Source organism: Buceros rhinoceros, unplaced genomic scaffold (assembly GCF_000710305.1).
Source record: "Buceros rhinoceros silvestris isolate BGI_N320 unplaced genomic scaffold, ASM71030v1 scaffold4322, whole genome shotgun sequence".
Taxonomy (NCBI): Eukaryota; Metazoa; Chordata; class Aves; order Bucerotiformes; family Bucerotidae; genus Buceros; species Buceros rhinoceros.
In genome coordinates this window covers 37,772-56,139 of record NW_010400519.1, presented here as the reverse complement: position 1 = coordinate 56,139, position 18,368 = coordinate 37,772, and the positions used below count along the sequence as shown (strand labels likewise).

The 18,368-nt window shown below is 44.4% G+C and overlaps 1 protein-coding gene across 1 annotated transcript in view; it reads right to left on the bottom strand.

The window, feature by feature from the left end:
- The window catches only part of SLC20A2 (solute carrier family 20 (phosphate transporter), member 2), a 38,807-nt gene that overhangs the window by 1,823 nt on the left and 18,616 nt on the right, over positions 1–18,368 (bottom strand). Inside the window, exons 9-11 of the mRNA XM_010131881.1 lie at positions 17,049–17,637; positions 5,874–6,059; positions 5,083–5,167 (exon numbers count right to left, since the gene is read on the bottom strand). Coding sequence (XP_010130183.1) covers positions 5,083–5,167; positions 5,874–6,059; positions 17,049–17,637 — 860 coding nt within the window. The remainder of the gene's footprint in view (positions 1–5,082; positions 5,168–5,873; positions 6,060–17,048; positions 17,638–18,368) is intronic.

Sequence of the window (18,368 nt, the reverse complement as noted above, 5' to 3'; positions counted from 1 at the left end):
TCTGCAGCTTGTAGCCTGGCATACGGAGCTGACTCCAAACAGCACCTATGTACTTCAGTACTGCGGGCTATGACAGGACAGCAACGGCCATGTAAGCAGCTGAGTCCTCCTTGTAACAGCAACGATAACTTGGCAGAGGGCAGACAGACAGTGCTGCCCTACATCAAACTCATCAGTCCGAGTTCTCTGAGGAAAACCAACCCTTCTGGGCCAGCCAGCCAAGCTAAGTATCCTGAGCTAAAAATCCTCCCTGTGGACAAAGACATCAGTCCGATGCTATAGGGCATGCAAGCTGCATGGACATCAAGAGGTCGGGCTTCAGGTGGGGAATGGATAAACCACCAAAATATCCTTTGAAGCATCTGCTACCAGGGCAGCTAGGCAGGTCAGTGTTTTGACGAGAAAACACACTGTGGCATGGGCAAAGCTACAGCCTTTTCTTCCTTCAAATGCGTTTTCATTTAATAGGCTCAAGCATACACCCAGCATATTATTTTTTAAGGAAAATATTTCTGGTGAAAAATGATGCAAAAACTTCAGAAACACTGCATTTTCTTTCTGTCATGGAAGAAGCCCTCTGTGTTGTTAAGAAAAGCGTGTAAAACAGTGCAAGTCTATTCAAAGCACACGGTAAAGCAGCAAGAAATGTGGAAGGAATATCCAGTTTTGAAGGAAAAGAAACTCCAGGACATAGCCGGGCTTGTGCTCCCTGAAATGCCATCCCTGCCTCCTCTTCCCTGCTTGTTTTCTTAATGGGATTATCAATCCCTGCCTATAGATTAGAAGATGGGCTGCTCCCCATGTGTGGAGCCAGGAAAATAATACATGCTGGGAGGACGGGGAAGCAGGGAGAGGCAGGATGGGGATCTGGAGCCCGCATCTTTTGTTAACACCTGTGTAAATTCTAACTCTGCTTAACATTTATTTTTGGAGAGACCCTGTAACTCTAGGGAAATAAGACTCTCAAAAGTGCCTGTCACAGAACAAGGGAATACTAAACTGGATACTCTAGGACTGAAAAGGCCCCGGTCTGAAGCCTGATCCAACAAGGAAACCTGTTAGATAATATTTAGTCTGAATACCCCTTGAGCGGACAATATGCTATTCTGTATTATGGGAGGTGCAAGTCTATTGAGGAGGTGCCCAGCTAAGAGCAACCCCACACTTCTGACTATATCAAAGTGTTAACCCGGGGAAACAGTGTTTGATTTTTCAGCTGTTGGGCTCTGCTTTACATTTCGCATGTCCTTAGCATGTCTGTCATGCCTGCAACAAGAAGCACTGCCCATTGAGCGCTCTACAGTCTGTGTACAATCATCTCCGAGTCCTTCCTGAAACGTAAAAGGTACCAGCAATGATGGCATTGGTAATCTGTTTTCCACATTATTAGAGTTTAGTTTATTAATAGTGATTTTGATGGACTAGAGGTTAGAAAAGTAGCTAAAACTTGGGTGTAGGGACACTACACCGTCTGCGCGTTTCCGATGGTGTCTACTTTGAGATTGGTTTGAAACCAGTGCAGTTTGCCTTCAGTATGCTCTGCTTAAAGCGTTACAGAAATGCTTTCGACTCTCTTGTTCCTGTGCAATGGCACATCATAACAACACACAGAACACGATGATTTCATCATAGCAACAGAGAATATTTTTCAAAACCCCAAAATCATAACAGCAAAATAGAGCTGACAGTATGACTTCAGCAAAGTCGATTTTGCACAGAAAAAGCTTTTAACTCCTGCTCTCTAATTTTATCTATATGTGAACACACTCAGTCTCTTACTGCCAAGAAATGCCTGTTTATTTCTACATCTCATGTCTTAAGAGTAAAAAACAGCTGCTGCCTAAGAGTCAATATGATCATTTGCCTACCTGGGCAGCAAGAAAGGCAAGGTGAAGCATTCACACCACAGCAGCTTTTCAATGCTACATCCCAAGGGAGGCTGAACCACCTGCGGGCAGAGCAATGTCGCTGCTGTGTTCAGACTCACAACTTCCTTTGGAGGCTCAAAAGGTTAAGTCCTTCCCTCAGGCCCTCTTGACTTGGAGGCTTTCAGAGGGACTTTCCTCTTTCCTTTGACTCGTGGCAAGGACAAAGGTGCAGTTCAGCCTCTCAGCAGGCACCGAGCATGGAAAAGCTGCTGGGCTGTATTTAGGACAGGCATATTGGGTGGTGGCTCTCTCACGTAGAACAAAGCCTCTGATTTAGGACCAAATGCAATTCCTGATCTGAGACGGCTTGATGAATCTTCCTCAGAAGCTAATGATTTTCTTCCCGCTACCAACCTCCAGTTTGTTACCACATCTGCTCCAAGACCTGAAAACAGCTGCTCAGTGCTTTCCTTCACACCTGGTCTCTACTTCTCATTCGTTTCACCTTGAAAATGTCTCCCTCCACCTAAGGTGTTTCACACTGCTTCTTCTTTGCCATCGGTTTATCTGGTTGCTGCACGTTCAGTTGACTGACACCCCTTCAGTAGGTCTCCCACTTTAGCAAACGCTATTTTGCTGTGGAGCAAATGTTGGAGGAAAGAATAATTCCCTTTCCTTCATGCTAGAGGCTTAGGACTAGGCTCACCTTGAACCCATTTCTTTTTGTTTTCTAGGGCAAAATAACTCTTCTGTTTTTTAAGAAGGCATTTCTGTCTTTAATGGCTGACAGCACTGTCAGAAGGGCATTTTCCCATAGTACAGATTATATATAATTGTTCTTTTATTCCCTCACTGGGTCCTCAAAGAAAACAAGGAACACACTTACTACAAGTCTTTGCTTTATCTTGAGTTGATCACTTAGGGTCTTTCAACTCAGAATCTCATTTTGCTGAAACGCAAAGTCATTTATAATAATGTGACATCCTAGGACAATGTACTCCTACTGCTAAGTGGATCTTCCCATTAAGAATGATACACCAAACTACAGGGAACAGACACAGACTAACCACATTAACTGCTTTTATGGAAGTGGTTTTTTAAAAAGAATTATTTTGCTCTGCAATTAGAAAAGACCAAGCCTTTAAATGCATTGGGCTAATAAATGCCTCCTAATGCCACCCCCTCGTTAGCTTATGGCTTCCAAGACATTTTGTTTTTAAATTCAGTCTATTTGTCTGCACCAAAGTGTATTTTCTCTTTTACAATAGTTGGCTAGAAGTGCTTCAAGCACACAACTCGGATAATCAAAGTGGTATTATTCTCCCTGGCAAATTCTCCATCATGCATTTGATATATCAGTCAGCTTAAAGGGAGGTGGTTTCAGGTTAGCATTTTTAGAACTGGATCATGTTACTATTTTTCCCCTCCCTGCTTGATTCAGAGGAACCAGAGTTTGGCCAATGCTAGGGAATCTGAACAGCCTTTCAGAGCAGCTCAGTCTTGGCTGCTTCTCAAAGAGCTCTACAGCAGAAGAAAGAAATGATTTTGCATTAGAGGAAGGCTTTCTGAAGAAATGGTTTTCACTAGAAGGCGGCCAATTGAACCAACTTGGGGCATTTTGCAGGATGTGTGGATTTCATTGACTCTGTCACTGGAAACCAGGTCAATGTCACAGGCAAGAATGCCCGGCTCCTTGCCAGCCCACCTGCTGTGCCATGGAGCAGCTAGTTCTGAAAACCTGCTTGCTCCAGCCCCAGCCAGAGCTGGAAAGGCTCCCAGGTCCCCAGGGTGCAGTAGCGAATCCTACGGGATCTGGCTCTTGCAGGGCTTGGTGGTATGTCCTGAAGCAGAAGGCCTCTGCCGCTCTGTCGTCTCTCATTTCAGAGGAGCTTCCCCACACTCTACCAGAGGGTGAGAGATACAGAGAGCTCTGCACGTCCAAGAGCTTGGGAGTCCATGGGAAGCAAAGGAGAGAAGGATGGGATATCTGACTTGAGATTTTCCTGGGGAACAAAATTCCCACTATGTCCTTCCACCAGTGTAAATGTCTATATGTTCCTAGCTGCCTACAAGCAATATAAATGTCTTCTCACACAGGATTATCGTAAGACACAATTCAATTCTGCTCGTTACCCAGCCTGTATCTGTACTTCAAACTGGTCTTTTTTTTTTCCCCCCTAAAAAAAGCCAACAACCTTGTTCAAAGAACTAATTTCAAAGGCCAGATTCTGATTTATAATGCACAAAAGTGAGGACAGGTTGGTTTAAGAGAAGAGAGACATTAAAATATTAGCTTCAAGATGTAGCAGTGTTTTTCATACAGGTGGCTCTAAAATACGTGTAACCAGGATCACACAAACTACAAGTCTACGTTATTTTAATATGTCTATATTAGTTGAATACGGTCACGTAGGGGAGAAAGACGTTCCAGACTTTTGTGCAATCACTTATAACGCTGACTTTGCTTAGCTGTACCGGCTCTAAAAGCGGTCGTCATTACTTTGCGATCGCTGTCTGCACGGCGCATCGCACAGTGAAGGCAATCTGCAACAATCGGTATCTCTCGTGTTTTGTTATGGTTTGTCCTAGTGATGTGATTTACTGATGTGATCACTGCAAACTCCAATACCTTGCAATGGGTGGAGCTTATTGGAATACCCACATTTGAGGCTACAAGTACCGTTAGCGCACACATTACTTCAATGCAAAATCCACTGTGAAGAAATAAAAAAAAAAAGACAGATGGAAAACCTGTGGTAAAAGAGTTATATGCAGGAAGTCCCATGCCATGCACTTATCAAGAAAGTCAAGTATAAATGATGAATGGTGCGCAGCCTCTGAACAAGGGAGAAATGCTTCCCGACCAGGTTCAAATGGCACTGCTGGAGGAAACCAGGTTCTTCCTTGTAATCATTTGCTTTAAAAATGAGGTCACATTTTTGTACGTGCTGTTTTTCTTTAACCGCAGCTATGGAGTTCACGCTGTGCCCAATTGCAGAGACTTTACTGTGACAACTCCAATGCATTTTCTGGAAGCCTGATTATTTTCCAGCGTTGCTGGCATGACTGAGGTGCGCTGACGCACCTCTGCCTAACTGTCCTCCACGAGCATCTGTTTTCCCCTCGCCATGCCATTATCCACTGGCTCGAGCGACACAATTTTAAGATGAACAGTCCAGACTGCCTTGACTGCAGTCGCTGGGCAAAGGCATACCTTGCAGTGTGTAGTACTGACAGGAAGTCCAACATTGGAAGCTACCACAACTGTGAACGCCGAAGCCAACTCAATAGTGAATCCACTGCGGGAAGCATAAGAGAACACTTCACAATCACTCTTTGCATCAGCTCGGACTGATACCATGCAGCGTGCCAAAGTCTTACCCGTTTCTTCTTTTGACTGTTTTATCTCCGACTGATTTTTGTCATAGGAACAAGTTAAGAGAATGAGAAAGGGCTGAATAATGGGAACGGCACAGGCTAGTCCTCTGTAGTAACCCGGCTGCACGGCTCATTGCATCAGGGACTTCTACCACTCTACACTGCGGTGAATCATGCCTAATTAGTAATTTGGTTAAGCACCAGCAGAGGTCGAGTATGCATTAAGGACAAAAATTACTGTAATAAAATATATGGTTTTAATAGTCTGAAGCACACTGGGAAAGGCACTGTAATCCTGCCAAATCCACTTTCTGCCATGTTAATTAGGACACCAGCAGAAGACTCTGTTTGCGTAGACTCCTATGCCTCAAATGCAGTCAGTATTAGTTTATAGCATTATCTTTTTTCCTTTTTCTCTTTCTCTCTCTTTTTCTCATTCCTTCTTTCTCTCCTTTTCCTCTTTTTTCTTTAATTTTTTAGAAAGACGGAGAAGTTGAAGCCAGCTTGTCATTAAAACCAAAGCACAGCAAATCCAGCAAACTGCATTACAACAAAACACTGGAGCAGCAATTTCTCAGATTGGTTCACACAAAGTTCACACAACTGTAATGGCAACTGTGCACCTACCTTGATGGTGTGATTGGAGTGAGGTCTTTGCCCATGGTCTGGATAACCCTTCTACCCCAGACCCAGAGACCCACACAGATCCCAACACCTCCGTAAAACAGCAGCCAGACAGGAGTTGATGCTTCTTGCATTACACCACCTTGCTTGTAGATAAGCCAGAGCGCAACGAGGGGACCAATTGCATTGCTGGAGAAACAGAAGAGCATCACCGGAGTTACAGAAATTTCAGAAAAATTGCCTTGAAAGAAGTCTTTTATTTTCCGTGTGGTTTTTCTTTACCTGCTCTGACTTGGCCCTACAGGCAACCCCCTTTCTCACTTGGAAAGGCTGCAACAGGAGACTCTTACCATGTTGCTTTTTCAGTTGTCACTTCATCACCGATAACTAGAGTGAATGCTGAAAGGAATTTCTCCTTTACAAATCGTTTCCTGGAATATCAGTCAGTAATACCTCATTATGTCTGTTCTGACACAAAATCCAGTATTTTCAGTACTGCACTGTACCAGTCCAAGAGATCTTTACAATTCAAGTATTAGCTCTTTTCGTTAAAGAGGGAAATTAATGAAGAAAATTACCATTGCAGAAAAGAGGATTCAAATATAATCTAGTTAGACAACCTCTAACTTTTGGAGGTATGATTAGAATGCAGCCAGGAAGGTGACTTAGTCCTCTTCAGACGCCTTGTAGAGTTACTTAGCCCGGATCAGAGAGGATTCCTTGGTGGCACGGAGCTGGTGTAAGCCATTTTTTGCTACCCTGCTGCTGCTATCTAGAAAAACACTGAAAGTCAGCCACACTCAAGTACCCCTTGGGACAGGTCACCTGATACTTTGCTGAAGTCTCTGACTACCTGGAATGAGACTTCTGACTATGTTTATTGTAAAGAAGCATCAAGTTTCTAGACATGAGAGTTAGAAGAGAAACTTGAAAGCTGGTATCCAGTTACTTTAGAGGCTTAAACACTAAAAAGCAGATAAGAACTTTGACATCCCTTTTATTTTGCAGCTATTTTGCCAAACTGAGCAGCTGCTTGCCCTGCTGAGCAACATTTATCCACAACCAAAAAAGGTTGAAGCGAGGCATAAGAAGGAAAGGCAGTGCTGCACTTATGTCAAAGTGATCATGAGAAGAACAGAGCAAACCTATCAAATGTCATTCAAAATGCCTGAAAACCAACAGGAAGCTCCCCTCTTTGTAAACCGATAAGGAGAGCAGGTCACTGTGAGCACTGTAGGCAGGACCAACAGCTATGCTCACCCTGCAGCCAAGATCAGCTAAATTTAGTTCCTGGTCTCGTTCCAAAGCACACAGATGGAGTGAGATGGGCCAGTTTTAACGTCAATGTTTTGCAAATCAAGTCACTGTAACCGACCGTTACTCATTTACTCGAACCCCTCTTTACCAGACACAAGGTGCCAGGGGCTGTGCGTGCTAATTGCCAAGAGATGAGGGTCCTCAGCGCTGCAAAGCTCAGCACATCTAAGCAATACTAGATCCTCCTTCTTTCTTCTGGTCCTTGAGACAAATCAAGCTCTGAACCCCGAGAAGCGGTCCTGGAGCAAAGTATCTAGGAAGGAATTTTCCCTTATAAACCCACACAACTACATTCAAGCTGCAGGGCAAACAAAAATACTTACAAATGCTCTTTGATATCAAAAGGAATGTATAATTCTTATGGATTTTGAGAAAGATCCTGGAAATAAATTAGTTAGCTAACATGGATAATAAAATCCACTGGGTTTGAAGACACTGGGTAGTATGATGAAGAACTAAATATGCTTCAAATAAAGAGTGATTTCCACTAGTAAAAATACTTTAAAATTCTGGTCTGATTCTGCACCTGAGCATGCATTTGATTTGTTGAGTTTCTGCATGAGTGAAAGGACGGTATGTGAAAAGTTCTTAGTGCCTAAATGCAAGAATTATTTTACCTTCAAGGAAGAAGAGATTCCTTATCGAAGCATTTCTAACATTTTTAAGTTGACCTTCAACTTCTTTGGCCGTGTTTTCAGGTGTGGATTAAATTACTGGTGCATTTAAATGCCTTATTGTGCACAGAGCAAGAAAGGTAATTCACTGTACCTTCAACTGATGGATGCAGAAGTATGGAGACAGGCAACTAAAACATTGATCAGATGAATAAAGGGAAAACTGACCATCCCTTCCTATAGTGCTGTCTGACATGGGGACAACCTCCCTGTTGAAAGTAACAGGCACATTTGGAATGAGCCCTGGCACAGATTCCTGCCTGTTCTGAAGAGATTATGGATGAATATTTGTCAGTCCTGATGTAAATCAGAAGACAGAAAAGGCTTAAAAAACTACAGCAGCAAACTCTTTTGTGCCAAAATCCAGTTTTAATTATTTGCAATTGCCACACCTCTGTGAATCAACTAAGCTTAATCCTGGAAAAAAAGGTTATTTTTTGTGACAATGGAAGGCAAGGCAAAATTCTGCTGACTTATGCTCAGCCTCAGAGGAGTCGAGTGGCTGATGCTGCCCAACAGTTCAGAAGAGGTGACACTGTTGCCCACAGAGACACCATTTCTAATACCTTCCCTGTAGGAGAAGAAAGCAGAGGAGCCCGGGATCCATGTATGCTTGGAAAGGCAAAAAGGTAGTAACTGCATTTGCATTTGTGGCTATCTGCACCACCAGTTATTTATACTAGAGAGACATTTCTCTTCTCCCTGTAAATTACGGCCAATGTGACTTAAACCTTCAGTACCTAGGAACAATGGCATCTCCCAGCTTGAGTAGCTGCAAGCGGCTACCGACAGCCAGCAAGCTGGCAGTGGTGCGCAGCCAGTGGCTCTGACCCACCGCCATCACGGCTCTTCAGAGCCGGCTCTTCTCCTTTAGCTTCTTTGTTTTTCAGTATGTCCAGTCCTGGGGGCTTGTGGTATCAATGCTTCCCATGCCAATGACGAATAGCTCTAGAGGAAGCTGTTAGGTCTGTCCCACCAAAAACTGCCAAAAGCTCACAGTGAATGAGTGACTCACAAACTGTAGACTGGAATCTTGGTACTGCATACATCACCTTCGAGCCATTGCCATGAGCACGTGCAATCAACCATCCTTGGGACTAGGAAGAGCTTATTGGTAGGAGACAACCAGTCCCAACAGTAGAGTAAGAGAGAAACAACACATTTTAAAAAGGGTATTGTTAGATAAGAGACTTTGCTTTGAGACCTTCTGCGGTTAACAGATGTCTCCTACAGAGGAGTGACTAAGCAGATAAACCACAAGGATGCTGGCTAGACTAGGATGTGGCTTTCACAATATTTCTCACTGGTTCTACTTCTCTTGACTCAAGACATGACTAGCAGCAGGGAAGCAGACCTCAAATCTTCCATGCATTTGGCTAAGCCTAATTTCACGAGTCTGTTTTCAAGAAGTGATTTTCTCTTAGTCTCCCACACAGTGCTTTTACTTGCCTTAACCAACCCTCCTTCCTGCTGGAGCTTCAAGTCTTATTCGTGGCAGTTTGGAGGGAGAAGAAAAAAGGCCTGAGATGGTCACCCAGGGGCTCTGCACCCCTATCCGCATCTATCTATACCTAAACCTGCCATTAGGTTCCTGGTAACTGAAGTGCTCTCGAGGATGTTACTGTGTCATTTAGCTGTTGGGTTTAAAAGCCAAGGTAAGCTACTTCTGTCATGGTATTAGTTTAGTTTTGTACTCCTAACCCTCATTTTTCCATTGAGCACAAGAGGATGCCCACTACGAGTTAATTTTAGGATGAATTTATAAAACGTTATGGTATGAGAAGGTAAACTCCTGAGTCCACCTGTCATGAAGAGTATTCTCCACGTCCAGTATTTTTCACCACCTCTGCCAGCCCTGGTTACTTGCAGGGCACAGCACTTTGCAGCAGGGGCAGCGCATTCCCTGGAGGCACGATAGAGGATCAAATGCCATCTGCAGTAATATTTGTACTTGCAGATGCATGTCACAGTGGTTCAGCAAAGTGCTGCTGAGTGTTTCTGAAGTGCTGTCCGACCCTCATGAGGATTTCACTAACTCTCTTGACTAACGTGAATTGGCACAACTTCTCTTTTTCTGCTCACTTGTGCCAGTTGAGATCTGTCCTGCACCATTTATAAAGCTGCTGTGAAAGACAGCATTTGACAGTGATTCTGAACTATAAATAGAGCTGGCTGCTCCTCTCCCCTGTGAGACAGATAGTATTGCCAACAACCCCCCCGCCTCATTCAGCTATCATGAGACAGGCTTAGAAACTACAGTTTCTCAGGCACACACACACGCACACACACACACACACAGAGATTTTCAGGGACCTTTGGGTCACAAGACCAGGCCCTTCTCTGGAGGAACAAGGACCACAACTTTATTTTTTTTAAAGTAATAAAAATTAGAGGTTTTTTTGGGTAACGGATGAATGCCATCGTCTGAATTCTCTATTGCCAAATCCCATCAAACTTGTCACAATAATTTATGAACTAGCAACACTGCTATAGCCTTGCTATGCCTTATTGAGGGGGGTAGCGAGTTGCTCAAAAAGAAAAAACAGTTGTATTTGAATGCTACACTCCGAAAAAACTTTGTGCTATAGTCCACGATCTACAGACTACATGACGACCATGCTTTGCTTTTCTGCTACCTGAAAAGGCAGACTGTGTTTTTAGCCATTTTTCCCAGTTGAGTGAAAGAAGTTTGACACATACATCATCACCGATCAAAACTGACTGACAAGCAAAATAGCCATCTGAGAAATCTATATCAGGCTTCCAATATTACAAATGTAATTACAAAATCCCCAGTCACTTGACTATTTCCCAAACCAGGATTTCACAAACGAACTTTCCACTGGGAAAATAAGCAAGATGATAGTTCTGAATATACTGCAGTTACGCCTGGAGACATCACCCACTTGAGTAAGGGTGCAAGGAACACATGCCAGGGAAAAAAAAGTCCTAATCTCCAGAGACCTCAGATTACCAAGAGAGTTTTATCCTAGTTCAAATAATCAGACAGTTTTGAAATAGCGCATATACTGTAGCACAATAAAAATGTGTCAGAGCTGTGCCCTGTGAAGTGCAAGCTTTGGGTGCGTTAATGAGTCAGGAAGGCTACGTATTTCTTCCTGCAGCTCATCGCTGCATACTGTAAATGCTGGCCTTGAAACCCCAACTCTCTGGACCTTGTGGGGGCGGATACATCCTCCCCCTCACCCACCCGCACTAGCTTTCCCCAGCAAGCTTGGTCGCAGACCCTGCTCACAGCAGGACGGAGAGGGATTCCTGTGCCCACTGGAGCCACCCTATTTCTTGCTGCTCTTCTCTGGCTTGCCTACACGGCACAACAAAGATGCCACGTACCAGCACAATTAAGGACACAAGTGAAGATTCATATCTAACTCAGGACACGGGCTGCACAGACTGCTATTAAAAAGGGAAAAAAAGAGATTTCAGGCTGTGCTCAGTAATCATAATGGACAGATTAGTTTCCTAAATATTCTAAGGGATCTTGACTGCAGCTCTCAGAGAGGAAATGAAAAATACTCATTTTTATTTTGTAATCCAGCCTTATTACAGCTCCTCGAGACTCCTTATTTAGCCAGGAGACTGAATCCCACTAAACTCTGTGTGCAGGGAGTTACTGGCAATGTTCTGGCCCTTGCCTCCTTTAATCCCATTGCATTTACTTTACAAAGAGGGAAAAAGGTGAGTTCCACTGCTGTGTTCTCTGACCTAAAACTCCAGTGAAGTCTGGAGGTGGAAGGAAAAGTTTCCTCTCCCTGTGTTTTGGGCAAGCTGGTATCTCCTAGTTTCCTAGCAATTGCATTGCTTTGCTTAACAAGGAATTCCCTATCTGGTAGCAGTTCATCTTCCCTAAAATCACCGACAGAATGTGTAGAAATATGTAAGAAATACTGAACATTTTTACTATTGCTCTGAAACAGTTTTAAATCCCATCTTCAGCAATGTAGCCTATATCATTTGGATAACATGAGAACCATTCTTTGTCACGCTCGTGCCGTAAATCTATACAGCATTACTCTAACACAAATGACCCCTTTCTCCTATCATGTCCAAGAATGAATACGCAAGGGTAGTCCTGAAGTCCTCCGTGTGAAATTTAATTAAGAACAGCCACGTTTAAAAAATTTCTGCAGTAGGAGAAATTGTTTTGTCATCAAAAGTGAGATCCTTTGCACATCCATAAAATATCTGCAAACAGGTTTCTCCTCTCTTACAGCCCAAACCTCATTCCCGCCTGCACCTTGGTGCCCGCAGACATGGGCAGGCAGCACGGCCTGTGGTCACCCTGTCCAGCTGGAGCTGCCAACATCACGACAATAAACAACCTTCTGCTACGGCTGGAACCCACGAGCCCAGGGTAGGTGCCTGCTCACATGAGCCAGGACATGCTGCTCCTCTCTCTTCCCCAGAGTTTCTCCTGTGCCAGCAGAAGTGATGGGCTGAGGCAGAGAGGGCGGGTAGGAAGGGACAGAAGAGGCTATCCATTTATACGAGAAGGAATCTATATGAGAAAAGACTAAATATGTGCCCAGGCAGGCGCGTAGGAGTAAAAGCCCCAGACTTTTTTCACAGCATAAACAGCAGCTTTTAATCAGCAAACCTCATACTGACCTACAGCATCTTTCTGTGGGTCATCCCACTGTGACTGCAAGAATTCAAGGAATAACGAGCTCCACAGTCAGCTCGAGTCAACAAAAACATCTTCCCTTTTGCTTGGATGGGCTGCAGGGCTGACACGCTCTTTGCTCATAACTTTCTCATTCCCAAACCAGTAGCAGAGCTTGTTGTGCTGAGCGCAGGAGATAGCTATGGAGTTAGCAGTCCTCTCCAGCCATTTCCAAAACAGACCGCCCAACACCCCTTGCTTCCAGGCTTTGAAATGCAGCACAAACCCTACAGCTTCAGTGACTCTCCCAGTAACTGCATTTACACAGGTAGGCTGCCGCAGCTGCAGTGCTGAGCTCAGAATCATCATGATTCCTGCTTAATCAACCTATATTTACAGAAAATAAGCTTAGTCCAACTCAACCATAGGCGTATATAATCCTCATCGGCCAAAGCAGCCCAGCCTTCTGGCCTCTCTGGAAAGCTGGCTGTGAACAAGCATTTAGGAAGCTGGCAGTTCTCCTTGTGTCACGCTCCTGGCCTAGGTCTTTTTTTCCATCCTGCCCTTTTTATTCGCCTGTTGCCCTTGCAATGACCTGACGTGCTCCCTTTGTGCTCGGGCGCTGAGGCAGTAGGACCTGCTCACTTGGTGCTGCTAATTAAGTTCAACAACAACATTTTTTGCAGCAGTTCTGTCCCAACACATTTAGTTGGGATTTTAAATTCTTTAGATTTCATTCAGCCCATGTGCGCGATGGTGTCACAAGGCTCTCGGCCCAGCTCAGTTAGTCTCAGCCCTGGAAGGGCTCCAGCATCCCTGACACAGTGCATATAAGCTCTGCGGCAGGGGGGCAGGAGGGGATGGTCTCAACAAAACAGTCACCCAAATAAGGAGTTGCCATGACTCCCTGCCCCAGCCAGGATCCCTCTGCACGTCAGCCTAAACACAGGGCCTGACTGCTGCAAACAAAAGATGGCTCCTACCACTATGATGCTGAAAAGCAACATCTTGGAAGAAACTGGGGGTCTAGCTACCGTTATCGTAAATGAGTTTTGCAGTCAAAGGTGAAATACTGATTGAACTCTTCCCAGGACCAGGGGAAAAGCATGGACAATGAAACAAGAGAGATCTGCATATGATTATTTGCCCACTAAACTGCTCTCCAAACTATATGGGGCATTTCTGCTCCATAAGGTACTTCTGAGCATCATGGTTCAGCCCATACCATATGCCCTGTGCTTAAATATGCTCTGTAACAAGTCACTCACTTAACTACGTGTAGGTTTTCATTTTTATATTAGCTTTTAATTTTTCTCTCTTCACTCCTCTTACCTGCTCTTGTCCTTTCATGGAAGACAAACAGCCTGATGGAAAATAAATAGAAAACATGGGATGAGAGTGAGTTCCAGGACGGGGAAGGAAAATGTAGGAGACAAGTCCAAAGAAAAATATGTGGACAACGGAGGTGCTGCCCTAAGTGTATGAGTGAGGACCTTAAAACCAAATGCAGAGGAAAGCAGGATTTTAATGACAGGATTCGAGGCTGAGGAAAAAGAAAAAAACCAACAGAGAAGCAACTTAACAGCAGCAAGAAAAATGAGCAGAAGGAAAGTGAACCAAGCAGAGAGATGAAAAGACAGCAGCCTTCCGTGGAAATGCAGACAGAAAGCCATGCTACTAGCTGGGTTCTACTGCATTATTTTTAAAACAACATACTGCCTTCCGAGCTCTGCAGATCTTTATGTAACACATGGAGGAGCCAAGAGCCCAGTAAGAAGTCTTCTGCTCTGCTAGACAAAAACTGGCAAAATGTCTCTGCTACATAATCTACAGGATAGATATCTGCATTCCCAGAGTGCTTTATCTACTCAACCTTTCTGGCATACAAAGGGGTCTTTAATTCTTATTGCTTAGCTGGAATTCAGTACAATTGCAAGGATGTGCTCCTATCCGATCCTACACCCACGACCATCTTCATGCATTTCTACCAGCTTTGACAAAATCCAGCTCACTTGATCTTTAGTTTTGCCATTACATGAATTCAGCTAAAGAAGAGATTTTCGAATGAACAGCATTTAATAAGAATGCATGCTTGCCGGCAGATTTGGTGGGACCATCGATAGAAGTAGAGATCTGCAAAACACTAAAAAATATGAATTTTCGGGAAAAGATATTGCCAAGGCAATAAGCCAGTCCAAATGCAGAATTCTGGGGGAAATCGGCTGTAAGATGCAACAAAGCATACTACACAGAGTCTAAACCTTGTCTGTCATCCTGTCCAGCTCCTATCAACACCAAATCTGATTTCTGAACTGACTGCATCCTTACAGGTCACTTCTAACAAACTCTACCACACTTGCCTCCTACAGAAAAGGCAAGTGATTCTTGCGTAAACACGTGAGTCCTTGAGGAGTATGTATAGACATCACCTACAGGGAATAAAGGACCAGGGGCACCTCCTGGCTGTGTGCCTTCTGCAGCGGTATTTCCCAGGGTACATGACAAGACATATCAGCAGTGTTTGTCCTTATTCCTACGTTCCTCTGGCACTTGTTGCTGGCCACTTGCAGAGCACAGGTACTGGCCTCAATTGCTCTTGCCCAGTGTGCTCAGAGTAGAAGTCCGAATCAACGGAGACCATCTGAGAGGGAAGAAAGTTGCACTGCTGCCCTCTGATCTAGAGGATGAGGTGACTCTGGACTCCTTCCTGGAAACCAGATCCCTGAGGATGAGGATATGAAGGGAGTAATAACAAGAGCAAGGACAAGAAGGCTCTTCTTCAAGTCCTCTTCTGAGTTCCCAGGACGCTGGATAGACATGGAGGGGAGACACACGTTTGTAAGTGTTTTTGACATGAGCTGCAAGTTAAATCAGGTGGCCAACAAGAGCAAGGAGCAATAACTGTTCTCCCTGCCGGACGGGACAACATTTTCCCAGATGCCTAAGGAGGACTATAAAAGTTCTGAACGCTGCAAAGCCCTGGGGCAAATGCTGAAACCAACACCAGCAAGGCACAGCTAACACGACATGCAGGAAGGGGACTCGGCACTGCCCCAGCTACAAACCCGAATAAGGACTGCTGCTTCGACAAGCAGCTTCTGAGTGGATTGCTCGGGGGACCTTATCCCGATACAGGAAAAAACATCTACTAAATACCAAGTGGATCACTCCAGGCCTAGGGAAGAGGCAGCCCAGCCAAATCCTAAAGAAAAAATATGCAGTGTTCCCAGGGATAGAGCAAAAACACCCAAACTGCCCTTCAGTAACACGCCACTGAGATGGCAAGGTGCAATGAGGCCCTGCAGATGAAGCAATGTTATAAGCAGATGAGCAATGTGAGTGCAGACGAGGAAGGTATAAAATGCTCCACCCTGAGCCTACACCCTATGTCCTTTGGTCAAAAGTCTTGTGGTCTGTGTAATAAAATAGAGTCAAGCCTTCTAAGGGAAAGAGGCTGGCAAATGAGTGAGTGAATAGATACTATTTTACACAGGCCTGAACAGACAACAGAAGGCATGTTTGAGACCAACTTCGAGGTTTTTTCAGTGTCTGAGTCAATACGAACACAAGAGAAAGACTGCTGGAGGATGATCCTTTTCCTTTATTCCTGGGAAATGATGTCAATGCCACGGGATTTAAGGACAGACACACTCGAGCCAAATGACTTAGAATAAACTCACTGGCTTCTTCCAAACTCAAGGAGTAATTCAGCAGTGACAGCAGCTCTGGATAAAACTCTTGCCGGGAAGTTCGCGTACTAGAACTACGCCAGGAGATGGGAAGCTTCTTAAATGAGTGATAGGAGATGAGCTACAGCCCATGTTCCCTCTCCGTAAGGGGCACAGGAACATGACCAGGGCTCCTCGGGAGTAGCTCCCTTCGTTTTGGTAAAAGAACTGTGGCAGCTGGAGAAGTTCTATGTGTTGTTTATGAACTTTCAGTAGGACTTTGATGTTAAGGCTTGTTAGATTTTTCCGGGCTACTTAGTAATACACTGCCTCACACGGTTCTAGACCCCTGGAAAACCCTAAGCAAAAGGTTCAGCAAAGAGAAGTCTGTGAGGGCTGCAGCAATCAAAACAGGACATTCTTCACACACTTCTTTTCCCCAGTGTGACAAGACATTAAATTAATCTAATGACAAAAATAGCTTAAACCCCTCATTTGCTGATGGGCTCTGATCTTGCAGTTAAAATAGGCTGTGAACTCTGCGGGGGTGGGACTGTCCTGTTTGCTGTGGCAGTGGTTGGCATGCCACGAGGAGTCTCAATGCCCCGTGCCAAAATTAAACCTGAATTAAACTAATTACTGTGCAATTATTTAGCAGTAATAAAAAAGGATGTTACCATTGAGAAGAAAATAAACCATAGACTGAGCAGCTCAACTCCTGGAAAGCACTGGGGACATCAGTGACAAGCTTTGCAAAGCACAGCCCTGATGATCATCTGCCTGCAGAAATGAATACGCTTTCTGACAACCAAGCTGGCAAAACTCGCTCCAAGCACTCAAACTGTAAAATTGCTGGTTCGTGGGCATCTGTGGTTCTGTGATCTCACCCTCTTACCTGACATCATTACCTCCGTGGGCAAAGGATCCAAAGCAGGCTGTTAAGATCTGGAGGAAGTGGAAAAGTAGATGGACCTGAGACGTGTCTTTCTCTTCCTTATCCTCTTCCACGGGTTCAGCTGGGGGCCGGTTAGGATCTGCAAGTTCAGAGGCCAACTTCATTTCCACCCCGCCTTCCTCCGCCTCGATCTCTGCCTCAGCCACTGCGTTGCAATAGCTGGAGTAACTGTCGTAGCGAACTCGTTTCTTGGAGTAGGAAACAGTGTCTCCCACTAACTTCTCGCTGTCCTCTGGAGTTGATGTGTCCGCTGCTTTAAAGGAGGAATGCACGGGCATGCCACAAATAGCAGCTGTGTAACAAGTATAACTGTTGTTGCGTCGTAAGAGTTTGTAGTTGTTTTCTGGAGCTGGCCTCTCATCGGTGGCCCTGTCCAGGTGTATTTTGTGGAGCAAGTCTTTGTATAAACCTGAGTCCTTGTGCACAGTGTGATAAACGTGGCCGTCGCTCCTGATCTGGCCATCGAAGCTGAAAGTGCCATTGGAAACAGGTGATTTCACCGAGGTGTGCGTCATTGAAAATGCCCTTCCTAAAAGTGGCAGAGATTTAGAGGTTTTATTTCTATGAAATGTAATACAGAAGCGCCCTCATTCCCGCTTTGCAAGACAATAAAATGGCAGCGATTTGAGAGTACAGGACAAAGAAGATCAATTTGCAGTACATACAGCAAGTAAACCAAGATTCAGCTCACTCCAAATAACCTCTCTCATTTCCTGTGCAACAAGAGCTCTGTTCCAGTGGTGGGTGTGCCCTAGACACACTGTGTGACCTGCAGCAAGTCACTTGGGATTCGCTATTCCAGAGGAGATACGTGAAGGTTAAATCCTCAGTTTTTTTGAAGGAGTATTTTCTATAAAATTCCTTCCATGTAAAATAAGGTCTACTTTTCCTGAGGTTTTGTCTCCATTGAATAGGCGTAACAGCGATTTCAGAGAAGTGTTTGACTGTAATGTCACCTTTCAAAAGTAATTGTATTTCAGAGACACTTGCATAACTCTTAAAAATAATTTTAAAAACCAGAAAGCAAAAAAGTTCATGTTCTGCAGAAGCATTTCCTCAGGTATTCCAACAGTTTACTTCCTTGTACAACATTTTACTTACTTAAGTATATCTTACTTCCACGAACATGATGATAGTTATTCCCACTGCGTACACTTAACTTTAGCCTACGCTGTAGGACGCGTGTCGCAGCTAAGGCAATATTTCTGAAGAAACTGTCTTTTTCATTTCCTGACTTCCTCCTGGATCTTCACTGTGCAA